Raw genomic sequence first — 27,809 nt, 5'->3', positions numbered from 1 at the left:
TTGTTTAGATATGTGTGCATTCTTAAGTGCACACACAAAATTTAATGAGACAAAAATATAATCTTGTCTTTATTAATACACCCTGTAAGCTTTAGTTACATTGCTAAAAACATGTATAATATTAATGTTTACAATACTAAGACCATCAAAATGTCTGATCATATTTTAAGGTTCACTTATTATCAATTACGTAATTAGTTTATTACATCTATTTTCTGGCTGCATGCCTCTAAAAATGTTTTATTCTGAAGCCTGAAAATGTGTGTGGTATGTTTTCACATCATTCTTTGTCCTCTAGATGGCCATATTAATCTTTCTTTTCAGCATATTTATATAGAACTGACATGGCATTTTGTATAATGTTTTTAATAGTTAAATGAAGAAAACAATATATTTTGTGAGTTGTGTTGGTGTATTCTAGTGATAGAATGTTCTACTAGTACTTTAGTTCATTCTATGAAATTTAGGTTTTTAAATTTTAGTTCACAAATACCTGCTTGTGACCAGTGTCTGATCCACTTTATATGTTTGTGTAGTGCATTTGATGCACTTCGATTTTGATGAGTTATAGTGTATATTTTAAATGAAAAAAAAAAAACCAAAAAAATTGTGCTTAGATGCAAGTATTTCTACAGACTCCAAGCTATTATAAATATATAACTTTTGCAGTGAACTCCTCATGGACAGGCTTAATTCCAGAGTATCTCTAAAGGAAAACCTAATTCATTGGAAAATCAAGATGATGACAAATGTCATTATCAAAAGTAAAATGGTACGGAATGGCAAAGTAAGTGGTACAGATGGCAAAGTAAAATGGTACAGAAGATAGGTTTACACCTGAAATTTCCAATTCTTGCACAAATGACCCAAAACTCTTAATCACAGAAAGGACAAACCTGTATAACTACAGTATTTCTTGATATATATGTGTGGACTTAAGCCAGTCTCTGTGCTTAGGCCCAGAGTTCTAGGGTCAGCTCAAAGTCTGAAATCTAATTTTTGCCAGTAATATTCTTTGTGTCCTTTCTCATGTTATCCAGTAAAGTATGGATACTTCCTGAAGTGACCTTTTTTCCTTCTTGATACATATCCTGATAAAACTTCCTTTTCATTTTTTATAGTGTGCATCCTACTTCTTGTATTATTCCCTACCATTTCAAATGCTGTTACTACCCTGTTGAATATGTACTATTGCCTTTATGTGCTCCAATTATTTGTAATATTTTGGAAGAGGGGATTAATACAGGCTGTGATATTACACATCTGTTTCAGAAAATAAAGAACAAAAAATAAGGAAAAAAAAACCCACAAAAATAACACTGTAAGATATTTCTGCTAATAAGGAGAGTATGAGTTGAACTAGTGGTCTAAACAAGGAAGTGTACAAACTTTAAATTTAAAATGGGCATTATTCTTTGTACTTTGGTAATTGGAAATATTTTTTAGTATCTATATTGTTGTGATCTTACATGGACCATACGTTCTTAGTAACTTCAATTTCAAAAAAATGTACAATATGACATTAAAGTAGCCTCTGTCTCCAATAGTGAGTACTTTCTGAACTTTAAAAACTCAAACATTATACAGGCAAGTTATGTCTTTGTTATCTCTATAAGCTTCACAGGCAAGTACAATATATTTTTTTTAAGGAAGAAGTCCCATAAATTCATAAAAATGGAAGTTTTTAAACTTAGAAATGTTAGGGTAAATATATTGAAATTACAGTTTTGCAGGCAGATGTCAAAAGTTGTAGGTTCTTCTTTGCTTTTGAAATCAAAATTCTCTGAATCCCTTGAGATGAGAAGGGTAGAAGAGGGGAAGAAAACAGTCTTTTTATAGTTAATTTGTGATGTTCTTAAAGCACGTGTTGCCCAAATTACCTCTTTAACAGCTGTGCAAAATCAGGAAGCAAGCAAGGGGGATTGATCCCAATTCTGAGGCAAAGTGGCATCATGATGGAAGAAAGTAGTAAGCTTGCTTGCTTACTTAGCATGCTTAGATGTACTTTATTTAGCTATAGTTTACCAGATCAGTACAACCACAGGTTCCATCTCCAGCCTATTTTAAAGTCTTTTTCTAACTTCTCAATTGATAAAGCCCCACAGCTGAAGACATGTTTGTTCAGAGGCTCTGTTTCTGAGATTGGCCCAAGTGCCTTACATTTCACAAGGTTTTTTGGAAACATATGGAAGCACTAAAAGACTGCAGTGAGAAAACATAAGTTCTCTTAAATGAGAATCTGCTGCTCTAGCAGGCATATGCTACTGGATTTTATCCATCTTTTCCATATTGTGAAGGTAGAGTATGATGTTATTTTTGTAGTTTATCTTCTCCACTTTTATTCTTCTCTAGGCTTTCGGCACTTTATGTTGATGTGTCTGTTGGACATATGTTTGCCTTGCTCCTCAGTGTCAATCTTTGCACGTGAAGGCGACTGTTCTTCTGGAATCTCTTGGATCTGATTCTGTATGCAGCTTTTTGCCTTTTCTTTCTCTTTTGTTAGTTTTCATGTCTTGGGAAGAGCCTTTTCACTGGACTACTTGAAGTACAAAGAGAGATTTTCTTTCAGCATCTTCCCAACATAAGCACCTCAAAACTGGTATACAGGTGAAGCTCCCCAGTTTGTTAAAGCAACTCGGGGGTAGTTTTCCTTGGTAAATACCTTCTGTAAAGCAGGACCTTACCTCTTCAGACTTGTCAAGCTAAGGTGAAAGCCAGTGGACAGGCTAAGAGAGGAACAATGGATCACTCAGTGAATCCCATGATAACCATATGTTTTCCAGTTTAGTTTCTATCATTATTCCTTTCATATAAGCAGATCTATTTTCAAGTCAAGTGTGAATGAAGACTTACTGTTTCAAAAGTATAGAGTGAGAGCCTCAGTATGGTTGTATTGCGTTCAGCAAAATAAGGCCACAAAGTTCTCTCAAAATCGATCTATCTATCTGTACATTTCAGATGCTAAGAATTACAGGCCAAGAAGATGGCTTATGTGGAATAAGAGCTATGAACTAGTATTCAGGCTGGGAGACTGGAAGTTCAGTTGAATACTAGATCATAACTTAAAATAGTTATTTGTCTTCTTTTTCCTCTAATGTGCTTTAAAGAAGTGAATTAGAAATACAATGGAAAGAGTATTTAGGAAGAAGGTGGCCACCCATTTTTCTCTGATGTGTTTTTATCAGATCACCTGTGAGATTTCTCTGGCGTAACACCTATTGGAAGAAAATACTCTTTTTGGCCAGCAGCTTTGGATAGACCTAGGGCTTCAAATAGTACATTCATCAAGATACTTTGAAAGGGTCTTCAGTAAAGACACTTAAGACAAGTCTTAAGTAATCTTCAGAGCAATATTTCCCAAATGTTTCAGAGTGTATTTTGAAGGCTGAGTCATGTTACAGCTATGAGATATTCCAGATATTCATACTCATGTATCTCAGCTGATAGTACTTGTGTACTATCAATTGATATAATTCTTGATGCACTTAGAATTTTGGGGGGAGAGAAAAGGGGGATTTTTTAATTACAACATTTCTTTAGTTGATCCAGCTTCCTTATGCTTATGTTCTACTATGTGGGCATCTACTCTTGACACTTTAAGAGTAATTAAAAATCTTCACGTAGTACAGGAGAAAGTGCAATGATGCAATACTAATGATACAAAGTTCTGATCCCTGATTATGTGTATCTGCCTCCTATTTATTGGTAAATTGGAGTGACTTTTCATTGGCTCCAAGCCCTTAAAAATTGGAGAAAGGAATTTTTTGTGGTTTTAAAGCCTCTGGGGAGTGTGGCAGTGCAATCCATAGCAATATTAAGGGAATGTTTTAGGGATAGTTTTGTGTAATACAAAAGATACTTTTGTAATTCAAGGATCTGCAGAATAGTGTCCAGACCTAACTTGATTTTTGTTGCTTTCTACTTAATTTCTCTGATGCTGTGGGTTTTTTTGTTTTGTTTTGTTGGGGTTTTTTTTAAGAGTTTAAAAGTAGCTTCCTAGGGCATTATGACAGTCCCCTATTGTTCTTCTATAATAGTGGAAGACAGTCAGTTTTGTTAAGTATTTGAAATTATGATGCATGTTTCCCAAAAATATAGTCAACTGAGCATTGCAGAGGCTAAGGTGATTTAAAGATTAACATTTGCTCTGTATTTTATTCAGTTTTACAGAATTCAGATCTTTTTTACTTCCCAAGAAAGTGTTATCCTTTGTATTCTGAAAAGTTCCCAATAGCAAGGAACTTTTTGTGTAAGTAATTCATGTATTAGGCTGTGATCGTGTTGTGGTTATGGTTCTTTACCTGCATGAATGGCAGACAAGCATAGTGTTTACGAAGTCTGGAGACCTGGAATGGGCAGAATTCACAGACAGGGGTAGAAAATACATGTGTAATTCAATATTATTCTTGTAATTTTCTTGAGGACTATTACGGAAGTGGCAAGATGTAAACATCGGATTTAAATGCAAAGGAGATCTGTGTCTGAGTTTAAACACAGTTTGGAACAGAATGGATTTACATTGAGAACTTTTGAGATTAAAAGCCAGACAGATGATATCAAAGTTGTGCACAATCTTGTCAACCAAAGGACACACATGAAAGTGCTTGATAGAATGAATTTGAATAATTCTGAAATCATGGATTTATCCCGTGATTAGCAGCAGAGATGCTGGAAAAAGACGTTAAAGCATGCATGTCATCTGCTGCTGAGAGAAGAAAACTAGTAACAATACTCAAAGTCAGTGATAATGATAAGTTTTTCAACAGGAAAATCCCTTTTCCAGCTAGACCAACTCCAAAGAGAAGGAAAAACTGTTCTCCAATGGGAAAGGGCTTTTTTTCCTGATGCACTCAAGTGAGCAAAGCAATCTCACAAATTAGGTTTCTCCTGCCAGCATTTTGAAGTCTTTGAAGAAATACCCTTTGCATTGATGTGAAGGCTTTGAAGAAAGTCACCCTTAGCAATGTGATGTCTCTGAAGCGTTGTAAATCATACATTAATAATTACAGGAAAGTTTCCAATTTATTGTAAACTTACTGTTTGAATAAGTCTCTCTTCTGTTTGAATCTGGAATTTATGAAAGGATCAAGATCTGTCATTAACTGGGAAAAGTTCACATAGATACTTGTGGCTGAAATAGTTCCTTGTGGCATTGTATTTGATATAGATCTTCTACATTAATAAAATGTAGAACTGATTTGTTATATAAACACAAGATGTAGTACTATATCAGCAGAAAAGATTGCTTCCTTGATGAACCTAGTGCTTTTGGTGATTCTGAGAGTTCACATTGAAGACTAGGTATTTCTTGTACTAATATGATCTAAAAGCTATTGGGTATGGGCATTCTTTTTTCTTGGTATTATCGTAATATCTAGTGATACAGGGGAGCAGTTTATTTGATCTTTATGCATGTATACCATGAGACATGTCTTGTTCTGAAAGACTCCCACAGAATAGACAAAAGAAGGTACAGTTTTCATTAATCTTAGCCCTAATTGCAGAGATCCCATGGCTCTATCTTGGAATGAGTGACTAAGAAACAGGATTGAACAGTAGACTGGAAATATCTGTGTAGACATTTATTGGGTGCATTGGAAAAAGGAATTTTACCCTGCGTAGACCCAGTACTCAACCTGCTGGGAATAGTCATGCTACTTGGTCAGCAGAATGGAGTGGTACTTGTTACATAAATACAAGAACTGAAAACACTATTACAACTTTACATAAAATTATTACAAAAGAACAGTTTATCAGTTCTTGCTCCATAGCGCCTGTGGATAAATGGATCATTCTTCTTATGCTTAAAGGTTAAAAACAAAAAGATTTTTATCTCTAGTCTGAGACTAATGCTTGCCTCCGGGTTGTGCTTTTTTCCCCTAGGTTAAAGACCAGTTGCCATTAGGACTGGTTTTTACAATCTGATCACATTATGTTTTAACCATCTCTTTGCTAAAAGAAGAACAACAGGTTATTTTTGTAACTGAACTCTTGTTCTTTTGTTACCTAGTCAGTGTAGATTAATTTCCTTATATATTTGTATCAATTTCATAGACATGCTATAGCTATATCATAAGTGTTCTCTTGGAATTATTTAATGAATATTTTGTCTTTGAACAAGATGAACAGTGTTACCATTTTTATCTAATAACAGGTATTTTATTGTTAGGATGACTATTCTCATAGCTATTTTAATCATGTATATTATTTATTGGGACTGTATTGTATCTGAGTAAACAAGAAATTGTGTCTATAGCTTCTGTGGAGGCAAAGATCTGTATTTTTTTTTCTTGTTAAAATAAGCTCTGACATACTACTTAGAACACTTTTGTGTTATAAAGTTATCCTAACTTTTAGGAATTATTGGAATATTTTCCTTGGGGGAAAGGGAAGGCATGATATATTATACAACTTGAAGTCCTTTGTTTTGTTTGTTTTGTGTTCTTTTGGTTTGGGGCAGGGGTTTGGGGGGGCTGGGGGGGGCTTTGTTTGTAATTACCTTTCATCCACTGTATTTACAAGTAAGCTGGAAATAGATCCGTAACTAGTGTAATTGCCACGCTTCTGGTCATTTCAGTATGGCTGAAGGTTATCTGCTGTGATGGCATCATGGTCTCATGAAAGCACATAGGAAAACTCAAAGGGAAAATTATTTTATTATGGAAATTCTGATTCCGGTCCTTAGAGAGAAGCTAGCAGACATGCTTAACTGGGTATAAGATTTTCTGTGTGTAGTCACCTATGCCCAATTCAATTAAAGCTTGATCTTTAAATTTGTAAATAGGAAATCCTGCTACGTTCACCTTCCACACCACTTAATATTCTGCCAGCATGTGGTTTTATGTATATATTTGTATATTTTGCTTAAAATAATAAAGAAAAAATTACCCAGCTCCCTATTTGAAACCTTTGCGCTCAGTCTTGTTGAACCATTCTGAATTTTGTCCTTAGAAGTGTTTCTTAAAAGATTTTCAGTTATCATTATTTTCTATTTGTTTTAATTTTTAAAGAAGATTTATGACATTCCTTTGCAAATATATCAATTTGTCAGATAAAGGTTAAAAATTAGATACATTTTATTCATGTTAAAGTCACACCCAGCTTATTTAAAGGCAGCTTTGACTTAGAGTTGCAAGCCTGAGGATATTGATTTGAATTATGCATGACTGTCTGGTATGCAGTTCCATTAGCCTGCTGGATGGATAATGTAAACATGTTCAGAATTTTAAGTATCCTATATGAGCGGCAGGTTAAAAATAGAGCTGATAAGAGCATGTGTATCTGAAAAATCCAAATCTTGGAGAATGCAACTACAAAAGGTTCATCTCTTCAAGAGGCTGACTTCAGGTGTGATTTTCTTTTCTTTGAAAATGCTCAGCCCGAACAAATGCAGCTTATGTATATGACTTGAACAGGTGACATGATTGCTGTTGTTTACTGCAAAGAGTTGACATCTGTACCAGAAAACACAATCGTAACTGAAAGGTCAGGGCCAACTCTGCATCTTTTGGCAAAACAGAGGGGCAGCGTCTGTTCTTGTTTAAATTGGTCGAGATTAACACTAGTTATTAGACTAATTTCTTCCTATCTTCAAGGAATCTTGTTTTGAATGTTATTTGATTTTCCTCAAACTTTCTGTGGCTTCCAGTATATCATAGTTTCTCTTTTTGTTGTATCTGATCTGTTGTTTGGTTTTCCCTGTATTTTAGCAGTCTGTAGTTTGGTAGTCCATGTAATGACTTCTGGAACTTTTGTTTTTAAATCCTCAGCACTAAAAACACTGTGTTAGTAAGATTTAAAACAGATAGTATCTTTAGAATTTTGTCCAAGTTCCTGTGAATTTTAATAGAAAAAAAGACAACTCTGAAATGAAAAGTGCAATGCCATCTATCTTACATTTTACTAAGATTTATTATACTTCAAAGTGTTTCTGTTGCATATGTAGCATTTGTGGCAATTTGATGAGTTGAGTGAAAATCAAAAAACTATTGCCCTTATATTCAAGATCTGATGGATACAAAACAAAAAACTAGTCTAATTTTGCATTAATTTATAACTACCTTCTCAAAATTATTTTGCTTGGAGTCCTTCATATTTGGCTATGTTAAATTCTCTACATAATGCCAGAATGGAACTATCTTTAGATTATGAGAATAACAAGAGAGAATAATGATGTATTTTCCTCGGACTTTACAGTGTTTATTTGCTTACATCTTAGTATAGAAATAATCACATGAAAATTTGCAAGTAAATGTATGATTTAAAAGCTCTTCTTGAAGATGAAGTTGATGTACTGCTCTGATATCTTTTTTTGTTTTCCTGTCAAATCTTGGATCATGAATTGTATGTCCACACAAAATTTGGCCAATAGCTAACTCTTGAGTAGATCTGGTAAAATTTGAAAAGGTGTTTTGAGTTGATAGTCATTTTCCCTTGTAACTGAGGAATAATTAATCTTTTAAGAGACTAGCATCTAATGCTCTCCTTCAGAGAAATTCATCATCCTGTTTGATAATGGCTGTTATCTTTGACTGTTTTCAGAGCAAAATTCCTTTCACTGGCAATGTGAACCACTGTTCTGAATCATCTGCTTTCCTTGTGCCATTTCCTTCCTGTTAACAAGAAGGGGCTTTAAAAGAAGAAAATCTTTGGAAATAAAACCTGTAGTTGTTATTAGTGCTAAAGGCAATCTGTTGGCCTCAGAGGTGTAGGGAACAACAGTGACAATTTCCAGACAACTGTGAGATTCTGCAAAGGAAGAACTTAACCCTTTTTATGAAGGATGGTAACAATGGTAGTTATTTCTTAAAATATACTAGTTTGCACTTGAATTCTAGTCAGAGAGGAATGGGGGATCTCTTGTGTGCTTTTGTGCACAGTGCGGATAATCCAGGAGAATATTACACAGAGGAGAAACGATAGCATATGTAATGGTGAATGTAATGGCAGGAGTACAGAGCCATTGTGTAAATATCTCCACTGCTCCAGATGCTCATTTTTTTGAGAGTGATTCCAACATTAAACTACAGAACTAGTAATGTTTTGATAATACAGATGACTAACCATAAATACCACTATGTAGCAGTCAACTGAGAGTTCCTTTTCATTGTTCTCCAGCTTTCAGTTACTTTTAAAAGAAATTTCCAGGAAAAAAAAGTGAGGTTTAATTCTAGTTGAATGTTCACAGTAAAAACATTATGTGGATGTTTTTCATCCCCAAAAGAAAGTATCATAACCTGAGACAGTTCAAAGCTAAATTTCAAAGTTGACAGAAATGCATCTTATGAAATCCATGCACATGTAAATCTAACCTACAGTGACACTGTTAGAAAAATGAAAATATTTAATGTCTTTAGTTCATATGTGCTTGTGCAAAACTTACCAGAATTATAGTTATTTCATAATGTTAATACAAACAAGGGTAAGAGTTGGGTTTTTATGCTTCAGTGTCTGTAGCTCAGACATTATGCGTCAACATCTCTGTATTTTAAAGCAAGTCTGAGCTTGTGGACATGAGCAAGTCAGGTAAATTTTTTGTCAAGTGTTTTGCTGTAATATTTAGGGAATTTTAGATAATGGAGGAAAAGGGGCAAAAGCAGCATTTGCCTACCCATTCTTCTCTGGCTCTCTAGCTATTAGTTGCCTTTGTGGCACTCATTTATGTAACTGATGTCTTTCCATTGATTTAATGCTTGAAAGTTGGGAGACGGTTCTTGAATGAGTATATATTGAGTTCATATTACAATAATTTATTTTTTCTTCTGGTTATTCCCCTTTACTTCTCATACATTAATTCAGATTATGTTAGTATCAGCACTTGGTTTTTGAATCCTATGTAAATTTTGCTCTCTGAGTGGGAGAGAGTCTTTTATTTTTAAGAAGAGGTCAGAATACAGAAACATAATGGAAAAATCAGTTTCCTAACTGCCCTCTTCTTGACTGATTAGTACAAATTATTCCCAGCTTGTTGGAATGCAATTTGCATTTGAAAATGCCCATAATAAATTGGTATAAAGAGGTCTAACAATTTCTGTTTAAGGGAGTTTTATTTACGCTAGTTAATGCATAATCTTGGAGTTGCATACAATGTTTCTGCAACTCCTTTCTGAAATGCTTGCTGAAATCTGCTGCGTTTTACATCTCCAGTGGATATGTTCATCTAGAAACACTTAAACTCTGTCAACTCAAAATAAACGGCAGACTCAGAATGATTCTGTGTGCTCCAGTTTTCATTTTAACACTGTTTCAGGGCTGATCAGATTAAATTGTTTTATATCTGCACCTTTTTTCATTTTGTTTTCCTTGAGCAAAAGTACTAGATTTCAGGTAGAAAAGAACCTGCTTGTTTATTTCATTACAAATGTTAGTATATGGCATACCTCAGTTTTTTGGGGGGGTGTTGGGGGGTATTGGGAAGAGGAACACTTCCAAGGGGTTAGATATTCATCCTGTATAGATGGCTCAGATTCCGACTGTGTCAGTTTTTCTGGTGTTTGATAAGGCACACAAAGCAGTTGTGGGAGAAAGCATATCACTTGTATCCATGGTAACTCGAAAGATACTTTGGAACTCAAAAGGATAGAATAAGCCAGAGTAATAGGTCTCATTATAAGGGCAAAATACATAAAAGGTTCAGGCATATGCTTTTAATTAGCTGCCAAAAATAGCTAGAATCAGAGATGATGCAATGAAACAATAATTCTTAGTGTTAGAAATGAGCAACATTTGAAATCTAAAGATATGCTCAACTGAAAGGCTTTTATCTTACCATCTTATGGGTATTCGGTCTGTGAATACTAATAGATTTGCTATGGTTTCTTAATCATGCTTAGGACATGAGAGCGCACACTGATAAAAGCTAGTGCAAGTCTCATGACTACAAGTTTCAGAAGTTCCATAGTGATGTTAATTCTCATAGCTGTGATGCAGCTTCTTATGAATAGCATGTGCAAAGCGTTTGCTTATGTTTTACAAGTGCACTGCTGGAAAAATAAATGTAATGAGTGCTTCTATGTAGGGATAATTAAAAAAATGATTGACAATGCAGATTAGTTTGAGATTGAAGATACAGTATTTTTCAGAATAGGTCACTTTAATTAATTTTAAAAGAGGAAGGTAAGCAGTGGGGGAAAATGTGAAAACGTAATACGAAACTTGAATGGATGGACTAGAATTGAATCCTGGAGAATGAAAATAGAACAATGTATGAAATACAAGGTATAGGATATTTGAATAACCATTTTAATAGAAATATTTTAATACAGTGAATAATTTTAAAGTTTTCTATTTGAACAGCAGTGTTTGTAAGGAATCCATCTTGTATTGCAGTGCAATTCTCCACATTATTTCCTCTGTTGCTATAGAAACTAATTCTAGTGCAGCTGTGATCGCTTATCAAAATTCTAATGTTTCAATACCCATTTCTTATTTTGAGTTATTTAAATAGCCTTGTCTTACTTTGAATCAAACTGCACATTTCATCACTGCTGAATTGTTGACTGGTCAAAATGTTAATGCAAAGTGATAGCAAATGCTGGTTTGTTTTTTTTTTTCTTTCTGCCATCTAAGCTATCATACTTATTGTTAAAGTTTGAATAACAAGCAAATTAAGGCTTTTTCACTTAATAAATTATAAAGGTCAATATTTGCTGTCTAACATCAGCATTTTGTAATGGATATTACTTCCTCAATGTAATCTTAATTATATTTAATATTTCATAAACCTTAAATTGTTCCTGTTACTGATATGTGGCCATAGGGTGCCTATATGTATATATGTGTTTACATATATGTCTATGTATGTGTGTAAACAATTTTTAGGGTGTTTTTAACTTAAAAGTCTGTATCTTGGAATATTCAGTGATACTACATTATCTAAAACTAGTCAGCCACAAGGTATACTGCAGTAGAATCTCACCAGTTAACAAAGTATTCTGAATCTCTTTTGCTCCGTGTACGATTTGTTTCTTTGAGTTTGGGTTTGGGGTGAGGGGTTTTTTTTTGTGGTGGTGGTGGTTTGGGTTTTTTTGGTTGTTTTTTTCTTTGTTTTTAACAGTGAGAGTACTGTGCTGGTAGGTATATGTATTTAATGCAGGATGCAGCAATGGAACTGGTACGTGCAGAGGAGCTGTGCTTGCCTCTGAATTGTTGAACTGCTGTATTACAGAAGGAGCTTTATAAGATACTTGAGATACCTGTATTCGAGATGATCCCCATCCTTGATTATTATATATTGAATTGAGTTTTTCAATATATATTGTAGAATCAGTGAATAACAGGTTGAAAAGGACCTGTGGAGGTCATCTAGTCTGATCTCCTGATTGAAGGAGAGCTAACTTCAAAGTTAGACCAGGTTGCTCAGGGCCCTAGCCAGGACAGCTTTTAAAACCTTCAAGGCTGTCAATTATACAGGCTCTGTGGGTAACCTCTTCCAGTCTATAGCCACCATAATTTCAAAGTTTTTTCCTTATATTTAATCAGAATTTCCTTTGTTGCAATGTGCACGTATATTAGTTATATATCTGTTTTATATATAGCTTAATAAAGTAGTTTATTAATAAAGTAGTTTAAACTCTTAGTGCTGAGATTTGAAAAAATTAGCATTCTGATTATGAACCATGTTAAACATTCTGCTGAGTATGTTTTCAGTTATAATGTTAAGATCTAAAAACTTTGCTGACACCAAATTATGAGAAAGAGTAGATGGTTATAGGTCTGGAGATATATGTTGTATACTTTCTAATGTTGTAGCAAAGCTGCTGAAATGTTCCAGTAGTACTTTTCAAGATAATCACTGACTTTCTAATGAGTGTACACTAATTTCATGTAGAGTGAAATAAATAATTTTCAATTTTGAAATTATCATACAAACATTTTGCAGCTGTAGCTGTCAGACTTTGATTACTAATTAACTGCTGTGCACCACCTTTAAGTCTCTTATTCAACAAGGAGCATCAAATGGTAATTTCAAATGAGATACATAAATTTTTGCTAGTATAAGAAAAGTCCATGAGAAACAAATTTTGATGGATATGCATGTTTTACTCTGTCACAACGGCTAGTAAGTTTAATATTGTAGGTATAACACCACATTCATGACAACACAATTTCCAGTACTGTTTTGGGAAGTTAAATGGGTTGAGAATGGTATGCTGCACTCTGATCCTTGATTGTTCAGTGCTATTGTTTCTTTGGATGGATGATATGGAAGACCAGTTCCTCTCCTACTGTTTGTTGAGGGCTGAAGCATCATTCTGTAAACCTTATGAGCTCTCTGTAACCAATATATAGCTTGGCCACTGTTCTCGTCCTCATAAGCTCTTGCATAGCTCTTAAAACTGGTGCTATGGCTGAATGAAAATATCTTCACCAGCCAGACTCATGTTCATCTGGTCCTGTCAAAATGCAGAAAATTACCTGTTTTGTGAATTATACGACAGCTATGGACACGTAGCAACAACTACATCATATATTACATATAAGCCTAGTAAAGCAGCTCGTCTGTGACAGTGGGTTGTCTCAGAAGTGCCGCAAAGAAGTGCAAGAAATTTAGTTTTGAGTAATTGTGTTTCTTTATGCCTGGAGGAACTTGTCTGAGGCCTTGCTGGAGTGAGTGGAACAGACTGACATGCTCCCTGCTGCTTAATCTGTGCCTTTTTTGTGAATTCGTAGCCCTCTTACTGGGTGTGTGAAGGAAAGATACCTTGGTTTTGAAGCATATCCATTTCCTGTGATTTCACACTGTCTATTTTGCCTTTCTTTTTCTGGACAGTTGGCCCCCACAGTGGTACTAGTTCCATTATTCCTAAGCATACTTTCTACAGGCATTAATATCTGAAAGGTTTTGGAGTTCTTAAGCATATATAGACAATTTTCTTCTATTGTTGACCTATTAGGTACTCCTGCAAACTGAGATTGTCTTTGATTTTTCTGGTTTCTAGCTGCTTTTTATTTGGTAAAGTCATGAGAGCTGTTTCAAAAGTTTAAAAAATCTGAATTTTCTAGAATCCTTTTTACGGGAATACTCTAATATACTGTAGGAAATACCGTCCATTTTACTAAAGCAAGTCACTGAACCAGTTTGTCAAGGAAAAAAGGAGAAAAAGTGCCCAAATAGATAAGAGAAATCAAGGTCCTTTGGAATCTCAGGATCTGAATAAATAATTACCACTGTCTCCCTACTCAAAAGGAAAAATAATAATAAATCTAAAATATAAATATAAATGCTTATTCTGGGAAGTGTCTTGCCTCTCCTGGAATGTAACTAGCTGCGTTCTCTAGGTTGTGCAGATTTTCACCTACAAATATGGTTATTCCCACCTATCAGACATCACTGATTTCTCTTTTATCTCTCTGCTCTGTTGACATTGCTTTTTTCTCAGATCTGAACCACTTTTTTTGCATGTCATGTGTTGTTTTCTTTTCCCTATTCCTTCACCTTTCTTCCTCTGTCACTTTTGCTTTGTTATTTTAGCTGTTTGTAATTTTTCATTCCTGTCTGCATCTTGTCTGTTCTTTATTCCTCTCTTTGCTCTTTTCCTAGTTTTCTATACAGATGTACTAAACTTCTCTCCCTTTATTTCTTTCCTTTGTTCATTTACCAACAACTTATCACTTTTTTTCTGAATCATTACACCTACTTTCTCCTTTTGCCCCCCCCCTTTTTTTTTCCCTTCCGTTTACTTTTTTCCCCCACCCTAATATTGTATTTTTTGTTTTCTCTTCCTTCTCTTCCACTACAGAGCTGATGATAATGGAAAATTCTGTGGGGGTATATCTCTTAAGAAGCTAGTGGCTTGGAGGTTTCCATGTTGGTGGTGGTACACACTGCAGGTGAATTTTAGATTAATAATAATAATTTACAAGGCTTGAAGTAAAACAAACAAACAAACAAAAAAAACCAAACTGAAGAAATGGCTAGGGTACTAGTCTTAAAAGACTTGGTTTCAGTTCCTCGCTTCATGGGAAGCTTTCTGTGATTATGAGCACTTCTGAGCTAGATTCACAGCAATCTTTATTGCCTCTTATTTAAACCTGTACTTTAGTTCTCCATCTGTAAAATGCCAAACATGTTAACTTATACTATTGTGGTAGTACTATTATTCACCATAATATATATTTCACTTATATATATTAACAGTTACGAGATACCCAAACTGGGATCATATAGATATCTTAAGTAGATGGGCAGAAAATTTAAACTCATGCCCTACTGAAATGGTTCATGCAGAATCATTGTAGTACTGCTCTGTTAGTGACTTGCTCCAACACAGTATCCTTTGCACTCAAAATTGCTGTGAAAATAAGGCAAAGGAATCAAAGCAAGCTTTTGTGTTCCTGTTCTGGAAGCAGTTCTTGATGGAAAATATCTTTCCTGGTTCATTTTCACCAGTTAAGGTAGTAATAAACAGAGAGCTAAAATACTAGGGAATTTTACACAGTTTTTTGAAAACAAATTACAAAATGCAGCTACCAAGGCGAAGCTGTTTTTAAGAAACCATGGACTTACTGCATTTTAAGTGCAGAAGGAGTTCTCACCAAAGGAAGTAGTTGTATCTTACTTAAAAGTATGGAAAAAGAATGATGGAATTCTGATCATTAAGGAACACATTTAAGTGTAGTATATACTGCTGAATGGATCTTGATTATATCATCTAATGAATAATTATTGAGATCTTAAAGGGGTGTTCTGTATCACTTAGAAAACTTTGTATTTTTTTTTTTTGTCAAATAAAAATGAACGTGCCTGAAATGAGCTGCAAAAATACTAAAATGTTCAAGAAAATGATACACATAACACATTGATCTTGCTTTCTAATCACACTTTCTTTCCTCATTTGAGACCAAATAGAATGAGAGCAGGAACATTACAGGAATATTAGCTGTGTGTTACAGTACTTTACTGGGAATTGATTTTAGACCTCTGTGGGATCTTTTTCACCTTTTCAGCACTTTATCCTGCTACTCAATTCCTGTGCTTAATACTGTAGCTGTATTTGAACTATAATTTAAAGTGAAAATTATATTCAAATGAAGTATAGCAATGGCGGGAAAATATTTTCTAAGCCCATATCCAGCTGCTATGGTCCAGAGGTATGAAGGGATGCTACTAAGCACAAACTGGGGAGAAATGGGGATTTTCAGGGGCCTGAGATGGTTTACAGGGTGGAGTTTTCAAAGCTTTTAGCTGTTAAGCATCTGTAAATGCTGGTGAGATAGCCAAATTTGGGTGAATTTTCACAGAGATGATAAAAGGCATTTCCTTGTCACCAAGACACTCTTTAAGATTTCAAAGCTAGTTGTCAATCACCTTCAGCAAGCAGGACTTGTAGTGTATTTTAAAAGGGGGGGGGGGGGGAAGATTCTATGAATTCATTTAACTTACTATCATTTTAGAAGTGGTATTTTTGTAACAATTTTGATAACTTGGAAAAAATGAACAGTGAACAGAGGTACAAAGGAATACCTGTTCATTTATAAATGTAGCCAACATAGTGATCTGAAAAGTAGTGTAAAGGAAAGTTGGCTGCTTATAAAAACAGTAAAAGTGAAACCAGCATCTAAATGGAATAGAAAATAAGTTTTTCTACCTAAGAACTTGAATGAACATACTTAGTACAAATGCTTTACCTAAGGAAATATAATTATGGAAAGGAAGGCAAACAGTTTTAAAATTTCACTTCTTAAAGATCACTGCTTCCAAAAAGTTATAAAGCTGGATGTAGTCTCAGAAAAGAAGAGTTTCTGCTCTCCTTTTAAAAGTAAAAAAAAAAAAAAAAAATTCTGGAAAGCTTGATTTATTGATATTTGCATCAATAAGATATTAAAATATTGAACCAATAGGTTTAAGCTGTATTTAGATGTATTTTGGACAGCTGGAAAGTATAAATACAGAACTAGGTAGCAGAACTCCTTCCTATTCAAATTAATAGAAATACTGTATAAGGAATCAGAGAATGATACTTGAAAGAAAATTAATTCAAGAGATGCTAATGTATAATTTTCATTGAAAGACGACCAAAATATTTGGGAAGGAAACAAAAGAATGTCTTTGACAGTTAGTTCACTATAATGCTTTAATAATGTATTTGTAGTTTAAATGTTCTAATTTGGGCTAATTTTGGAAAGAGAAAGCTTGAATTTTTCACCAGTGCAGCGCTTTTCTGTATTGCTCTGTAAAACAGACCATAAATTCTTACAAATCAGAAGTGCTCTAATAAGCAGAGAAAAGAGCAAATTTCTTTTGTCAGCAGACAAAACCAAGCTGTAGTTCTGCAGGCTTATGATGTAAACAGACAAAAAAAAAAAAAAAAAAAATTACTGTGTGAGTATCAGCAACTTCAGTTGGTCTTAGACCTTTCCTGAGGAAGAAAATTGAAGCTTTAAGGACTGGACATGAAAGATAATTCATTAATTTTGGATTAGTTCTATTAGAAAACAAGAGAATCTTTTTATTACATGAATTACCAGTAGACTTAGCCTTGGAAGGTAAGGAAAATGCAGTGCTGAGAACTTCATGTGACATCAGATGTAAATGGCAGCAACACTGTTTTGATTTCCAGAAGTCTGGGATTAAGCTAATAGTGTATGGAATTTTCTAAATATTAGGAAACAACTATTTTTTACTGAAAAAAACCCCCAAACAGATACGATTACTTATCTTGTTTACTGGTGAATTGCATAACGTAGAAAATAGTTCAACTGTGAATAAAAGTCTAAAATGTGGCAAATGCAAAAAGAAAGCTGATAAAAGATTTTTTTTTTCTGTTGTCCGTAATGACCCCATACCATTGCTGTATTTCTCTTTTTTCATTAAGCAAGACTCGTGCCATAACTCTTTTGAAAAGACGTAGAATAATGCCAAGATAATTTGTTTTATTGTGAAATAATATGGGTTTTTTCCTTACAAAAATGCATGTAAGCTTTTCATTTTAAAGGAAGGAGAGCCCCGAGGTTTCATTCAATATTTAATGTTTGTATTTTATACTCCTCGTAATGTGGGGTAATTCAGTCAACAGAATATTTTTGGATGGTAGAAAAGTTCAAACATGAAAATTCTATTTGGACTGTCTGTGCTGCATATCAGAAATCTCTAAGGGTATTTAATCATTCAGAATAAGAAAGGTTTCTTTAATTTTTAAACATGTATTTCATTTTATGTTTTATTTAAATTGTCTTAACATTTACATAGAACCCCTTGAAGGCTTGAAAACTTGAAATTTATGTTAGATTAAAAAAATAAATAATTATGAAGCATAGTGTATGTGGAGATATATTAGAGGAATAAAAGGTACTTTTTGAGTATGAAGATATTCTGATAATTACAAAATATGACTTGCAAAAATTATTAATTTATATAGTGATTATTTGTTTTAAAGGAACTGGAAACCAAATTCCCAAAGAAGTTTTGCAGTAATGCTGCCTCTCACAATAGAATGAATATTTAAAGAAGTAATATATATGAGAAACTACAAGTTGCAGAAGTGTAGTTAATTACTGCTTATGAGACAGGGGAATTAAAATCACAAGGATAGTTTCTTTTCCCTTATGTTAAGAGATGGATGTTCTTGGAATTACTCAGGAAATATGGGCTAAAGAAAGCTAGGGTTGTGCTGCTGCTGACAACCTTTGGGAAAATTAATTAAGATAGCAAAGTCTAAACATTGTAAACATGGAAAGGAACATCACCAGCTTCGTGGTGAAATGTTGTACAGCCTAGCACGGTCCACAAGGGACCAGGACAGAGAAGAGAAATGAGAAGCATTGGAAGTAGAAAGTTCAAGTAGTAACTGAAAACCTAAAGAAAAAGCATTTCTTATAGTAAGCTCATATATCTTTAAACTGTGATTCCACTCAGAAAAATGACTGAAGAAGTTTGTGTATTTTCTCATAGTTATCAATTGTATGTTCAGGAATGCTCATTTTGGCCTAAGTTGCTGTGTCAGGTTTTACTGGCAGTCCCTTGAGGTTGATGGCAAGATATGTATCATCTCCCTTTGGCTTTCAATCAGTCCCCTGTACAGGGATTTATGAAAACAAATTAACCTTCATTGTATAACAAACGGTACTAAGAAGAAGGTATTTATTTACTTCTGACTTAAAGGTGCTAATGACAGTTTACACGCTGTAATTTCCTGAGTGTACCAGCAAAATGCTAATCTGCTTGCATTTGTCAGGTATTTCACTTACAATTCTGGTTTCTTCAACTGTTGAGCAAGGACTTTATTATTAACACTATATGAATGTTTTGCCAGCCTACTAGAGAAGGATGCAAATTTTAATTAAAGCAGTTAACCCTTAAAAGATTGATTATTCAAATCTGCCTATTGACAGCAATACACTGTATACTCAGTTTAGAGTTTACTAAATATTTGTTACTAAACAACTTAGTTTCACTCATGTTATGAGAATGCAAAGTTATTTCACATACTTTGGGTGGAAAACTGGATGTGGGATCTTTCTTTCTATTTGTCTTTCCTCCATTCTGGCATTTTCTGGCTGGTAGGAACCTCAAGCCAAACCAATTTGGTTTCTCTGTGACTATTTATTTCTTCCAGGTCTGGGATATATGTTGGCTTGTTTTTTTACCCTGTCTAGTCCAAACTGGTATGGTAATTTAATATGATTAATTTCACTGGGGGAATTGGCAAAATTTATTTTCTATCTGGTTTGAGAGCGGAAAGTTTCTTGGGAAACTTGCCTAGAAACGATGCAACAATTAATTTTAGATTTTCACTGTAACCATTTGCTTGTTAAGAGTAACTATTTAGCAGAAGTTATAAGCCACATTTCAGTGGTCTTTGGAATGTATTCTCTGGCTTTGTCACAATATACAAGTATGCACAAGTGTAACTGTGTCTAAGTTTACACCTTAAATGAAAGGTATGGGGTATGTTAGAGACAGTGGTTTTACATGTAAACGTGCAAACACTTCAGAATGTGCTTTCCTTTCACCTCCAAACTTTTTTCTCCAATACGATCAGTGATAGGCCTGCATGCATTAGCAGTGTTTTTTTATTTTAACCTTTGATACTTATGCAAAATTTTGTTGATGGATTGATTGTTGGAGTTAGTTGTTACTTCTGTGTAATTTTTAAGGAAAATACCCAGTATCAGGTATTTAATGTTGCTGTATTCACTTCTGTCTGTGATATCATTTGTCTTTGATATCATCAGTCATTAGAATGTCTTCACGTAATTCAAATTTGCAGTATTTTCAGAGACCTATAACATGAAATCATCATTTTATTGCATCATTTACTGTGGGGAGGGGGAAATTAATTTAAAATGAGACATTTTCACTTTAAAAATTAATTTGAAAACTTCAATATCTTTTTATGTAGAGAAACCTTTTGTTCAAAACCAGTTTATACCTGTTTAGACAGAGGTGTCCTTAGATTTTTAAACCTGGATATTTGTTTTCAGAATTTACACGCTTTTTCTCTTTGGTAAACTAAACTTTCAAAAATAAATAGTTAAAACCTGCCTCAGTGTTTCAGTATTTTCTGAGATTTTTGAGTCACAGCTGGTTAATAAGGATTTTCTTTTTTTCACTTCTTCCCCGCCTACATTAAAAGTACCTTTTCTGTCACACAGCCTGTGCAGTTTTCCCATAGGGACATATAATGCAGTTCATCAAAGTGAAAAAAATGAGTCACACAGTCATTTATTTACTCATGTAAGACAATAATGGTGTTGCTAGTTACCTGGATAGACTTTCATTTCGTTAGATTGTGGAAAAGCTGGGAGTTAAAAAGTCTTTGCAGACTTGACTACAAGCAAAAAGAAAGAAATTAAGTCATAGCTACATGTTGGTTACTGTGTCATTTAATGCTGTTTGTTGCCTTTTAGCAACAATGAGCAAAAATGTTGTTGCTCTAAATTTGCTAGAATATTTATTTATATAAATTATGAAAAGGAAGTCCTGTTTTCATGGCATAGAGAGTCAAAGGATATTTATTATTATTTTATTATGATTAAAATATCAGGTTAGATTCTAAAATTATATCTGTTTTCATGGGCACAAGTTATCTAATATTTAACAAAAAAAAAGAAGTGCTTTCCCGTATCTCTCTGTGTTTTGCAAAAAAGCTTTCTTAATATTCCTGCATGGCGATTTCATGATTCTAACTGTTGCACTTAACTCTGTTTTGTATGTAAGGTTTTATGTGTATCTGCTAGACTGATGACTACGTTTCGAGTATAGGATTCCCTGCCTGCTCTGTTTTCCTTTCCATGTGGGACTGGAGTTTCAAGAGTTAGTGGCACTGGGATAACTAACAGCAGAAGACCTTTTGCAGGAGTGCTGTAACAGTAATTTGGAATCACTGTGAATGGTAGGCTGGCTCTGATGGGTTTATCAGAGAAGAGAGGATTCCTGACGGTGGTATCATCTGGTTGGAGTGTTTTACTTACTCATTTCTCTTAGCTAAATCTAAGAGGAGTTCCATTAGGAGCCCAGTGAAATAGAGAAGAGCCCTGCATTCCCCAGTTACCTTTGAGGCCTATATTTATTTGTGCAGTAGATATGCTCCATAATGAGCTGTCGTGTCCCTGTCCTTCAGTTGCCCAGCTTTGGGGATCTGCAATGCATGTTGGCTCCCCTCCAGACAACGTGTCTGGGTTTGCCTCCCATGGACAGTGTGCACCAAAACCACAGTGCTTTGGGCTTATGTGAAGTCCCAGATGCTGTGAAATTATCCAGCATGCCACAGTCAGATACAGCCCAGACTTCCAAAGGAAAGGAGAACAAAAGGGAGCCTTTCGCTAAGACCGTTTGTTTCCCAAGAGAGCCACATTACTGTGTTTTCAGCCTTGTTCCATAAAGGGTAACTCTTACGCATACTCTGTTTATGTGATATGTTGAACAACTGGTAATTGCCTCTGAAGCAGTTAAAAGGTTGATATACTTGGTGAGAATTTAGGACACAGGCAGGGCAATCCTGTATACAAAAATTTGATGACGAAACTAAAATGTACCACCAAGATTGGGTTTTTTCTTAGATGAATCTGAAATCAAAGCTTTTATTGTTCTAATGTTAATACTTTCCTTAACTTCCTTGTTTGGTAGTTTTTTCTATGAGTGAAAGTGGTATGTCTGACACCAGAAAACATAGTTGCTTTGAAATTTTTGTGTATAAGTTAATTCTATGTGTGAGGGGCATCGAAATCTTCATTAAAATCTCTACAGAAGATGTAAACAAAATGTGATACAGGTTTTTACCTATCCTTGGTATTCCTTTCATTTCAGCTACTGCACACCTTGCTGTCTTTTCCCAATTCTAGTCAGCTGTGTAATGCTGTGTAATAAATGTAAATTTTTTGAATTAACTTTCTATATCCATAAACTTGTATCAGGTTTATTTTCTGAGGAGATATATAACCACGTTTCTATCTATCTGTCTAGTGTGAGAAGCAAAGATGGTCAGCATCAAGTATTCATCCCGAGCACAAGATTTCTCATGATCCTTTTTCCACTGTCTTTAGTGACTGAATCTAGTGTCTAACTTTTAGCCACCAGATGCGTACCCTTTAGCTGTCCTTAACAAGTAATTAGAATCTGAGACACTGCTTCACTTGCTAAATTCACTGGTGAGCAGAGTTCGCTTGTGTGAAAAGGCTTGTGTCTGCTTTTATTAGTACCTTATTTGTCTTCAGACTTTAATTTAGTATCTCCCTGGGTGAGCAACTGTATGGGAGGTAATCAGAGGTTTGATATCATGGCTTTAGGGAGTGCATTTTGTTTCCTTAATTGGTCTACATTCCACCTGCGCAGAATCTGATTTAAGGTATCCAAAGGTTTTTGCAAGGTAAGCATCCCTGAAATTCAAGCCTAGAATTTTTGTCATGTCATATTTGTGCTATATTCATTTATATATGGTTTACACAATCCATTGTGACTATATACTTAATACTTTGCTTTTATCTAAATCTCATCTGAGAGATCATTAATTTCCATTTTTAACAAATATTTTTCAGTAGTATTTGTTATCTAATTTGAAATGTAAAGTAAAAAAAGACATTTACAGATTTTTTTAAATATTCTGCCCAGATATTTAGACTTACCATTTTCCACAGAACTGTTTCAACAGTAAATAATCAGAAAGTAAGTAAAGAATTTTCACTTATTCTCAGCAAACTGCATTCAGAGGATGAGAAGAACACCTCCACTAGATGAACTGCAGCCGCCTCCATACCAGGATGATAGTGGTTCTCCTCATCTTTCATGCACGCCTTCTGAAGTCGGAGACAGTAAATGTGAATTTTCCCAGTGTAGCAACAGTCCAAGATGTTCATATAAATGCCCAAGTGAGGGAAGCACGGGACACGAAATAGAAAGCTTTCATAACAAAGGATACGAAGAGGATGTACCAAGTGATAGCACAGCTGTCCTTAGTCCAGAGGTAAATGAAAACAGTTGAGTGTTCTGAAGTGTCATGCAGTGCAACCTTTTGAGACCTTTTTTTATCTTAAGACCAATGCACAGTTATATGAACACTAACATTGAAGCTCATTCATTTTTTAAAATATTAGTTCATCAGAAAGCATTACAATAGGATTTCAGATTTTTCTTTATAGTTATCTTTATGGCATCTTGACTTTCAAACAAGCTCCTAGTAAGAGTGAATTATTTTTTAAACCAGTCAGAAAACTTCATCACACAATAAGGACTGTAGTCAAAATTCTTTTTCTTCCACATACTTTTTCAAGCAACCCAAATAAAGAAAAAGAATCTGTTAACGCCTTTCAAACTGAACACCCCATAATGTAAAACATCCTTTATGAAAAAAAATTACTACAAAGAATTTTTTTAAATTGTTGATGGTAGTATAGAGATTTCATCCACTTAATTTCCCTTTTTTCTGCTATAAACTGTAATGGCATCTGTTTATTTTTACTATGAAGAAATCATCTTTTCTGATATGTATTTCCTTGAAGTGTCTTTAACAACCGCTTACTGCACTGACATCTATGGGTAAGTCTGCATTAGTGATGTCGTGTGCAGAAGAGGCTCTGTTTGGTACAACTTTGTCTTTTGTCTCTACCTGAAGTTTTGAAGTGCATATTAGGGCTCAGTCCTGATGTGCCAACAGCTGTTTCTGTCTTGGTAGACCTCTTGGTAATTTGATGTTACATAGCTGGGGTGTTGGTGCCACATCTGGAAGGCCCAGCTGCAAGGTCCTCCAGTAGCTAGCTGTCTACGTATACCTGATGATCAGCTAGGACCACAATCTTTATGGACTTCACTGCTAGTAAAGACATAGTGTGTACATATGGTCCTCAAACCCTATCAGATTGCAGCAAATCTAATCCTAGTTCTTCCCCTTTTGTGTCACACCAGTCATTAAGGTAAGCATACTCAATAAGAACTGAGAATACTGCCAGCTTTTTTTATAGCCACTCAACAACTTGAAGAATGAAGCTTTCAGAGGAATGAATTCCAACAGCTATGTAGCAACCAGTTTAAAATAAGAACATAATGTTTTCTCATGCAAAACTCTTTATTGTGGCATCTATTAATTTACATGAACAAACGTATCTTTGATAATATGAAAATACACAGGAAATACATTTGTTTTACATACTTGGAATAACTTACTGTATGAACACTAGGTGGACCTGTACTTGTAAATATTTTGTGTTTCAGTATCACTATCAAACTAGCTGTTGTAGCAATATGGGGGATCAATATTTTGTTCAAAATTTGAAGTGACGATAAACAAAATTAAGTTTAAAATACAGTTTTAGGACTGGTGCTGTTTACAGAAAGTTAAGAAGGTGTGTTCAAAACAGATGCATCTTACACAGTTCTAGTAAAATTACATTAATAAAGCCATGATAATTTTTGGCACATTCATGGAACCCTTGTGGACTGCAACAAGAGCTGCATGTGCAAGCAGGTGTTGTGATTCCTGTATTCTTTGCTGGCATCTCACCGTGCTCTCAATCACTAGCCGGCCCTTAAAGCACTGTAATATGTTACCTTAAAAATGTGTGTATTTTCACACTGAAATAAGATAGTTCTATCTTGTAACAAATATATATACATTTTAACATGTGAGGCACAGAAGAAGAGGCCTAATTTAATCTGAGCTCTGTCTGATTGACTCCTGGCTTTTGGTGGTATTGGCTAGGTAAAGTCTTTTGATTTCTTCTTGGCTGCTAGTCAGCCATCTCCTCAGGCTTTCGGTGTTTAATTACCTTGTTTATGAAATGAACAAAAAGATCATAGTGCCTTCATATTGCTTAGAGAAAACCATATATTTCCACACTAGTTTTAATAATAGAGTACAATAAATAAATAAATAAATAGCTTTTTTTCTTCTTCTTCAGGATATGTCAGCTCGAGGATCGTCTTCACAGCTTCCTAAACCTTTTGATCCTGAGCCAGTAGCTAAATATGGCACACTGGATGTGACTTTTGACTATGACTCACAGGAACAGAAGCTTTTGGTGACAGTGACAGCTGTTACAGACATTCCCACATACAGCAGGACAGGTGGAAGCTCGTGGCAAGTACACCTAGTTCTTCTCCCTATAAAGAAGCAAAGAGCAAAAACCAGCATCCAGCGGGGACCGTGCCCTGTCTTCACAGAGACATTCAAATTTAATCACGTTGAGTCTGAGATGATTGGGAATTATGCAGTTCGCTTTAGACTGTACAGCGTACGTCGCATGAAAAAAGAGAGGGTTGTGGGAGAAAAGATATTTTACTTAACAAAATTGAATCTTCAAGGGAAGATGTCAGTGCCAGTGATACTGGAACCTTCTTACAGTCTGTCTGTGAGTATTAAATGAGGCAGAATAAGAATACAGTGATATACAGTGTCCTGAATTTTGTAAGAATAGTGTGTATATTTATAGAGTCATCACATCCACTTGACTTGTTTTCAACAGTCATAGCGCCGTATTAGCACAATGATAATTTCCTTAGAGCTTCTGTAAGTACGTTCACTTTCCACCTGCAAAAGCTGCCCATATTTTTCCTTCTAATTACTTAGAAATTTCCAGTCTATAAATAGGGATATAGTGGTGAATATATGTATATATGTATACATGAAAATACATATATATGTATTTAATAGTATAATCTTTACTCTGCTACCCACAACATTTCAACTAAAAAAAGAAAAAGGAGGGGGAAAAAAAAACTATACTAGCGAGTGTCCTTCATCTGTTGCAGTTAAATCTTGGTTGCAAAAGGTATTTTCCTTTCAAGAAAGAAAGACAGGAAAGAAGAAATTTGAGAGCACAAAGCCATTATTAGTAACTTTAGATTAGAACCTTGTAAATAGTTGATTTCTGGTTCAGTCTGAAGTGAAAAATAGTGTGAAAAGTAGTTCAAACTGAAAAGGATTTTTGTTTGCTGAAAAAAACTCCTACCTATCTGATGAACAAAATTTTTTGTCCCCCAAAATAATTTAACCTTAATATTTTTAATAAAGCAAAGCAACAGTAATTAAGGGTAAACTTAGGTATCACTGTCAAAAAACACAGGAGATCACTATATGGGCAGTGATCAGCATCTCCTTTTTCTTTTTTATAAGAATTTAAGTATGCTTTTGTCCAGAAAGAGAATGTTTGTGATGTTGTGGTCAAGGCTTCCTAGACTAGGAGTGCTTGAATGCTCATTGCTTAAGAGCTGCATATGTGCTAAATAATGGACTTATGGGGGAAACAGAAGGTGTTTTAGCAAGGGCATCCTTATTTGCACATTCTATGTATTCTGTGGGTTTTTTAGACTATCAATAAAAGAAAAAGAGGAGGAGAAGGGTAAGAAAGGAAAAGGGTTTTTTCAGGTGAAACAATGCCGTTAATTTGTTCTACATTTTCAAAAAAAGTTTGGATCAATTGAATTGGCATTTCTGTTGAACATGAATATTACAAAAGACACTCAAAATGCCATTGTATTTAATGACTAAAAATATTAATCAGAATTCGTAAAAGCTGAGACTAAAACTTCAATCTGATGGAGGATCAACAGATAATAGAACAGCTTTTTTACGATTCCTTAAGAAGTACAGATCAGTCTATTCCAAGGATGAAGTGGTTCACCTACATAGTGTGAACTTCCCTAACACAGAGTTTGCTAGTTTCACAGCTGGGAAAAAAAGCACCCCATGAAACAAAACACTGAATATTCGAAATGTTACTGGCTAAATTTGTGTGTGTTTTCGGTAGGTTCTTGTATAAAATTTACCAAAGTCAGTGAAAGGCGCCAATGAATGGACCAGGCTTTTTATTAACTGGTATATCCCATATGTGCATTGGTTATTTTTCTGTCTTATTTTCTTGAGTTTTTGTGACAGGGAGAGTAAAAACAAATTCCAGAAGGCATCAAAGATAAGAAGATCGTTACTTATTTTCTGTGATGGTAAGGGATGCCATGTCTACATTTTTCTCTCCTCATTTTTTGGGAGAAGGAACAAGAATAAGGAATATTGGTAGGAAGTGAAAGGATCTTCCAGAGTTTGTTGCTGTAATGGGATTTAGGTAGATTTATCTTACCCCTACCTGTTGCTGGAAAGGAACCTTCATAGTCTTGATTGCTTGAATGAGGATCCATGGTTTTTTGGAACTATGCAAATCAGGGTTTAAACCTTTGGAAATTCATTGACATCTGAGTTTACAGATATTTTTCTATTGTTATTTATAGCCTATATGATTTTTTTTTTTCAGTGAGCAGATTTATTACAGGATTTAACATATAGTTATTTTGCAAGAGTGTTAAGTTTTACCGAGTTTTTAGGATGTATGGCTGGAAGTGGGGGGCATCCTGGGTCACTTGAGTTGAAGCCCTTATTATTGCA

General features: G+C 34.7%; 1 protein-coding gene across 7 annotated transcripts in view; it reads left to right on the top strand.

The window, feature by feature from the left end:
* The window catches only part of SYT14 (synaptotagmin 14), a 103,163-nt gene that overhangs the window by 37,155 nt on the left and 38,199 nt on the right, over nucleotides 1-27,809 (top strand). For all 7 annotated transcript variants that reach the window (XM_069800219.1, XM_069800218.1, XM_069800222.1 and 4 more), the window contains 2 exons: nucleotides 23,134-23,402; nucleotides 25,333-25,782. In XM_069800219.1, coding sequence (XP_069656320.1) covers nucleotides 23,134-23,402; nucleotides 25,333-25,782 — 719 coding nt within the window. The remainder of the gene's footprint in view (nucleotides 1-23,133; nucleotides 23,403-25,332; nucleotides 25,783-27,809) is intronic.

The sequence above is a fragment of the Haliaeetus albicilla genome, chromosome 13 (genome assembly GCF_947461875.1).
Source record: "Haliaeetus albicilla chromosome 13, bHalAlb1.1, whole genome shotgun sequence".
Classification (NCBI taxonomy): domain Eukaryota; kingdom Metazoa; phylum Chordata; class Aves; order Accipitriformes; family Accipitridae; genus Haliaeetus; species Haliaeetus albicilla.
This window is presented reverse-complemented; position numbering and strand designations above follow the sequence as displayed.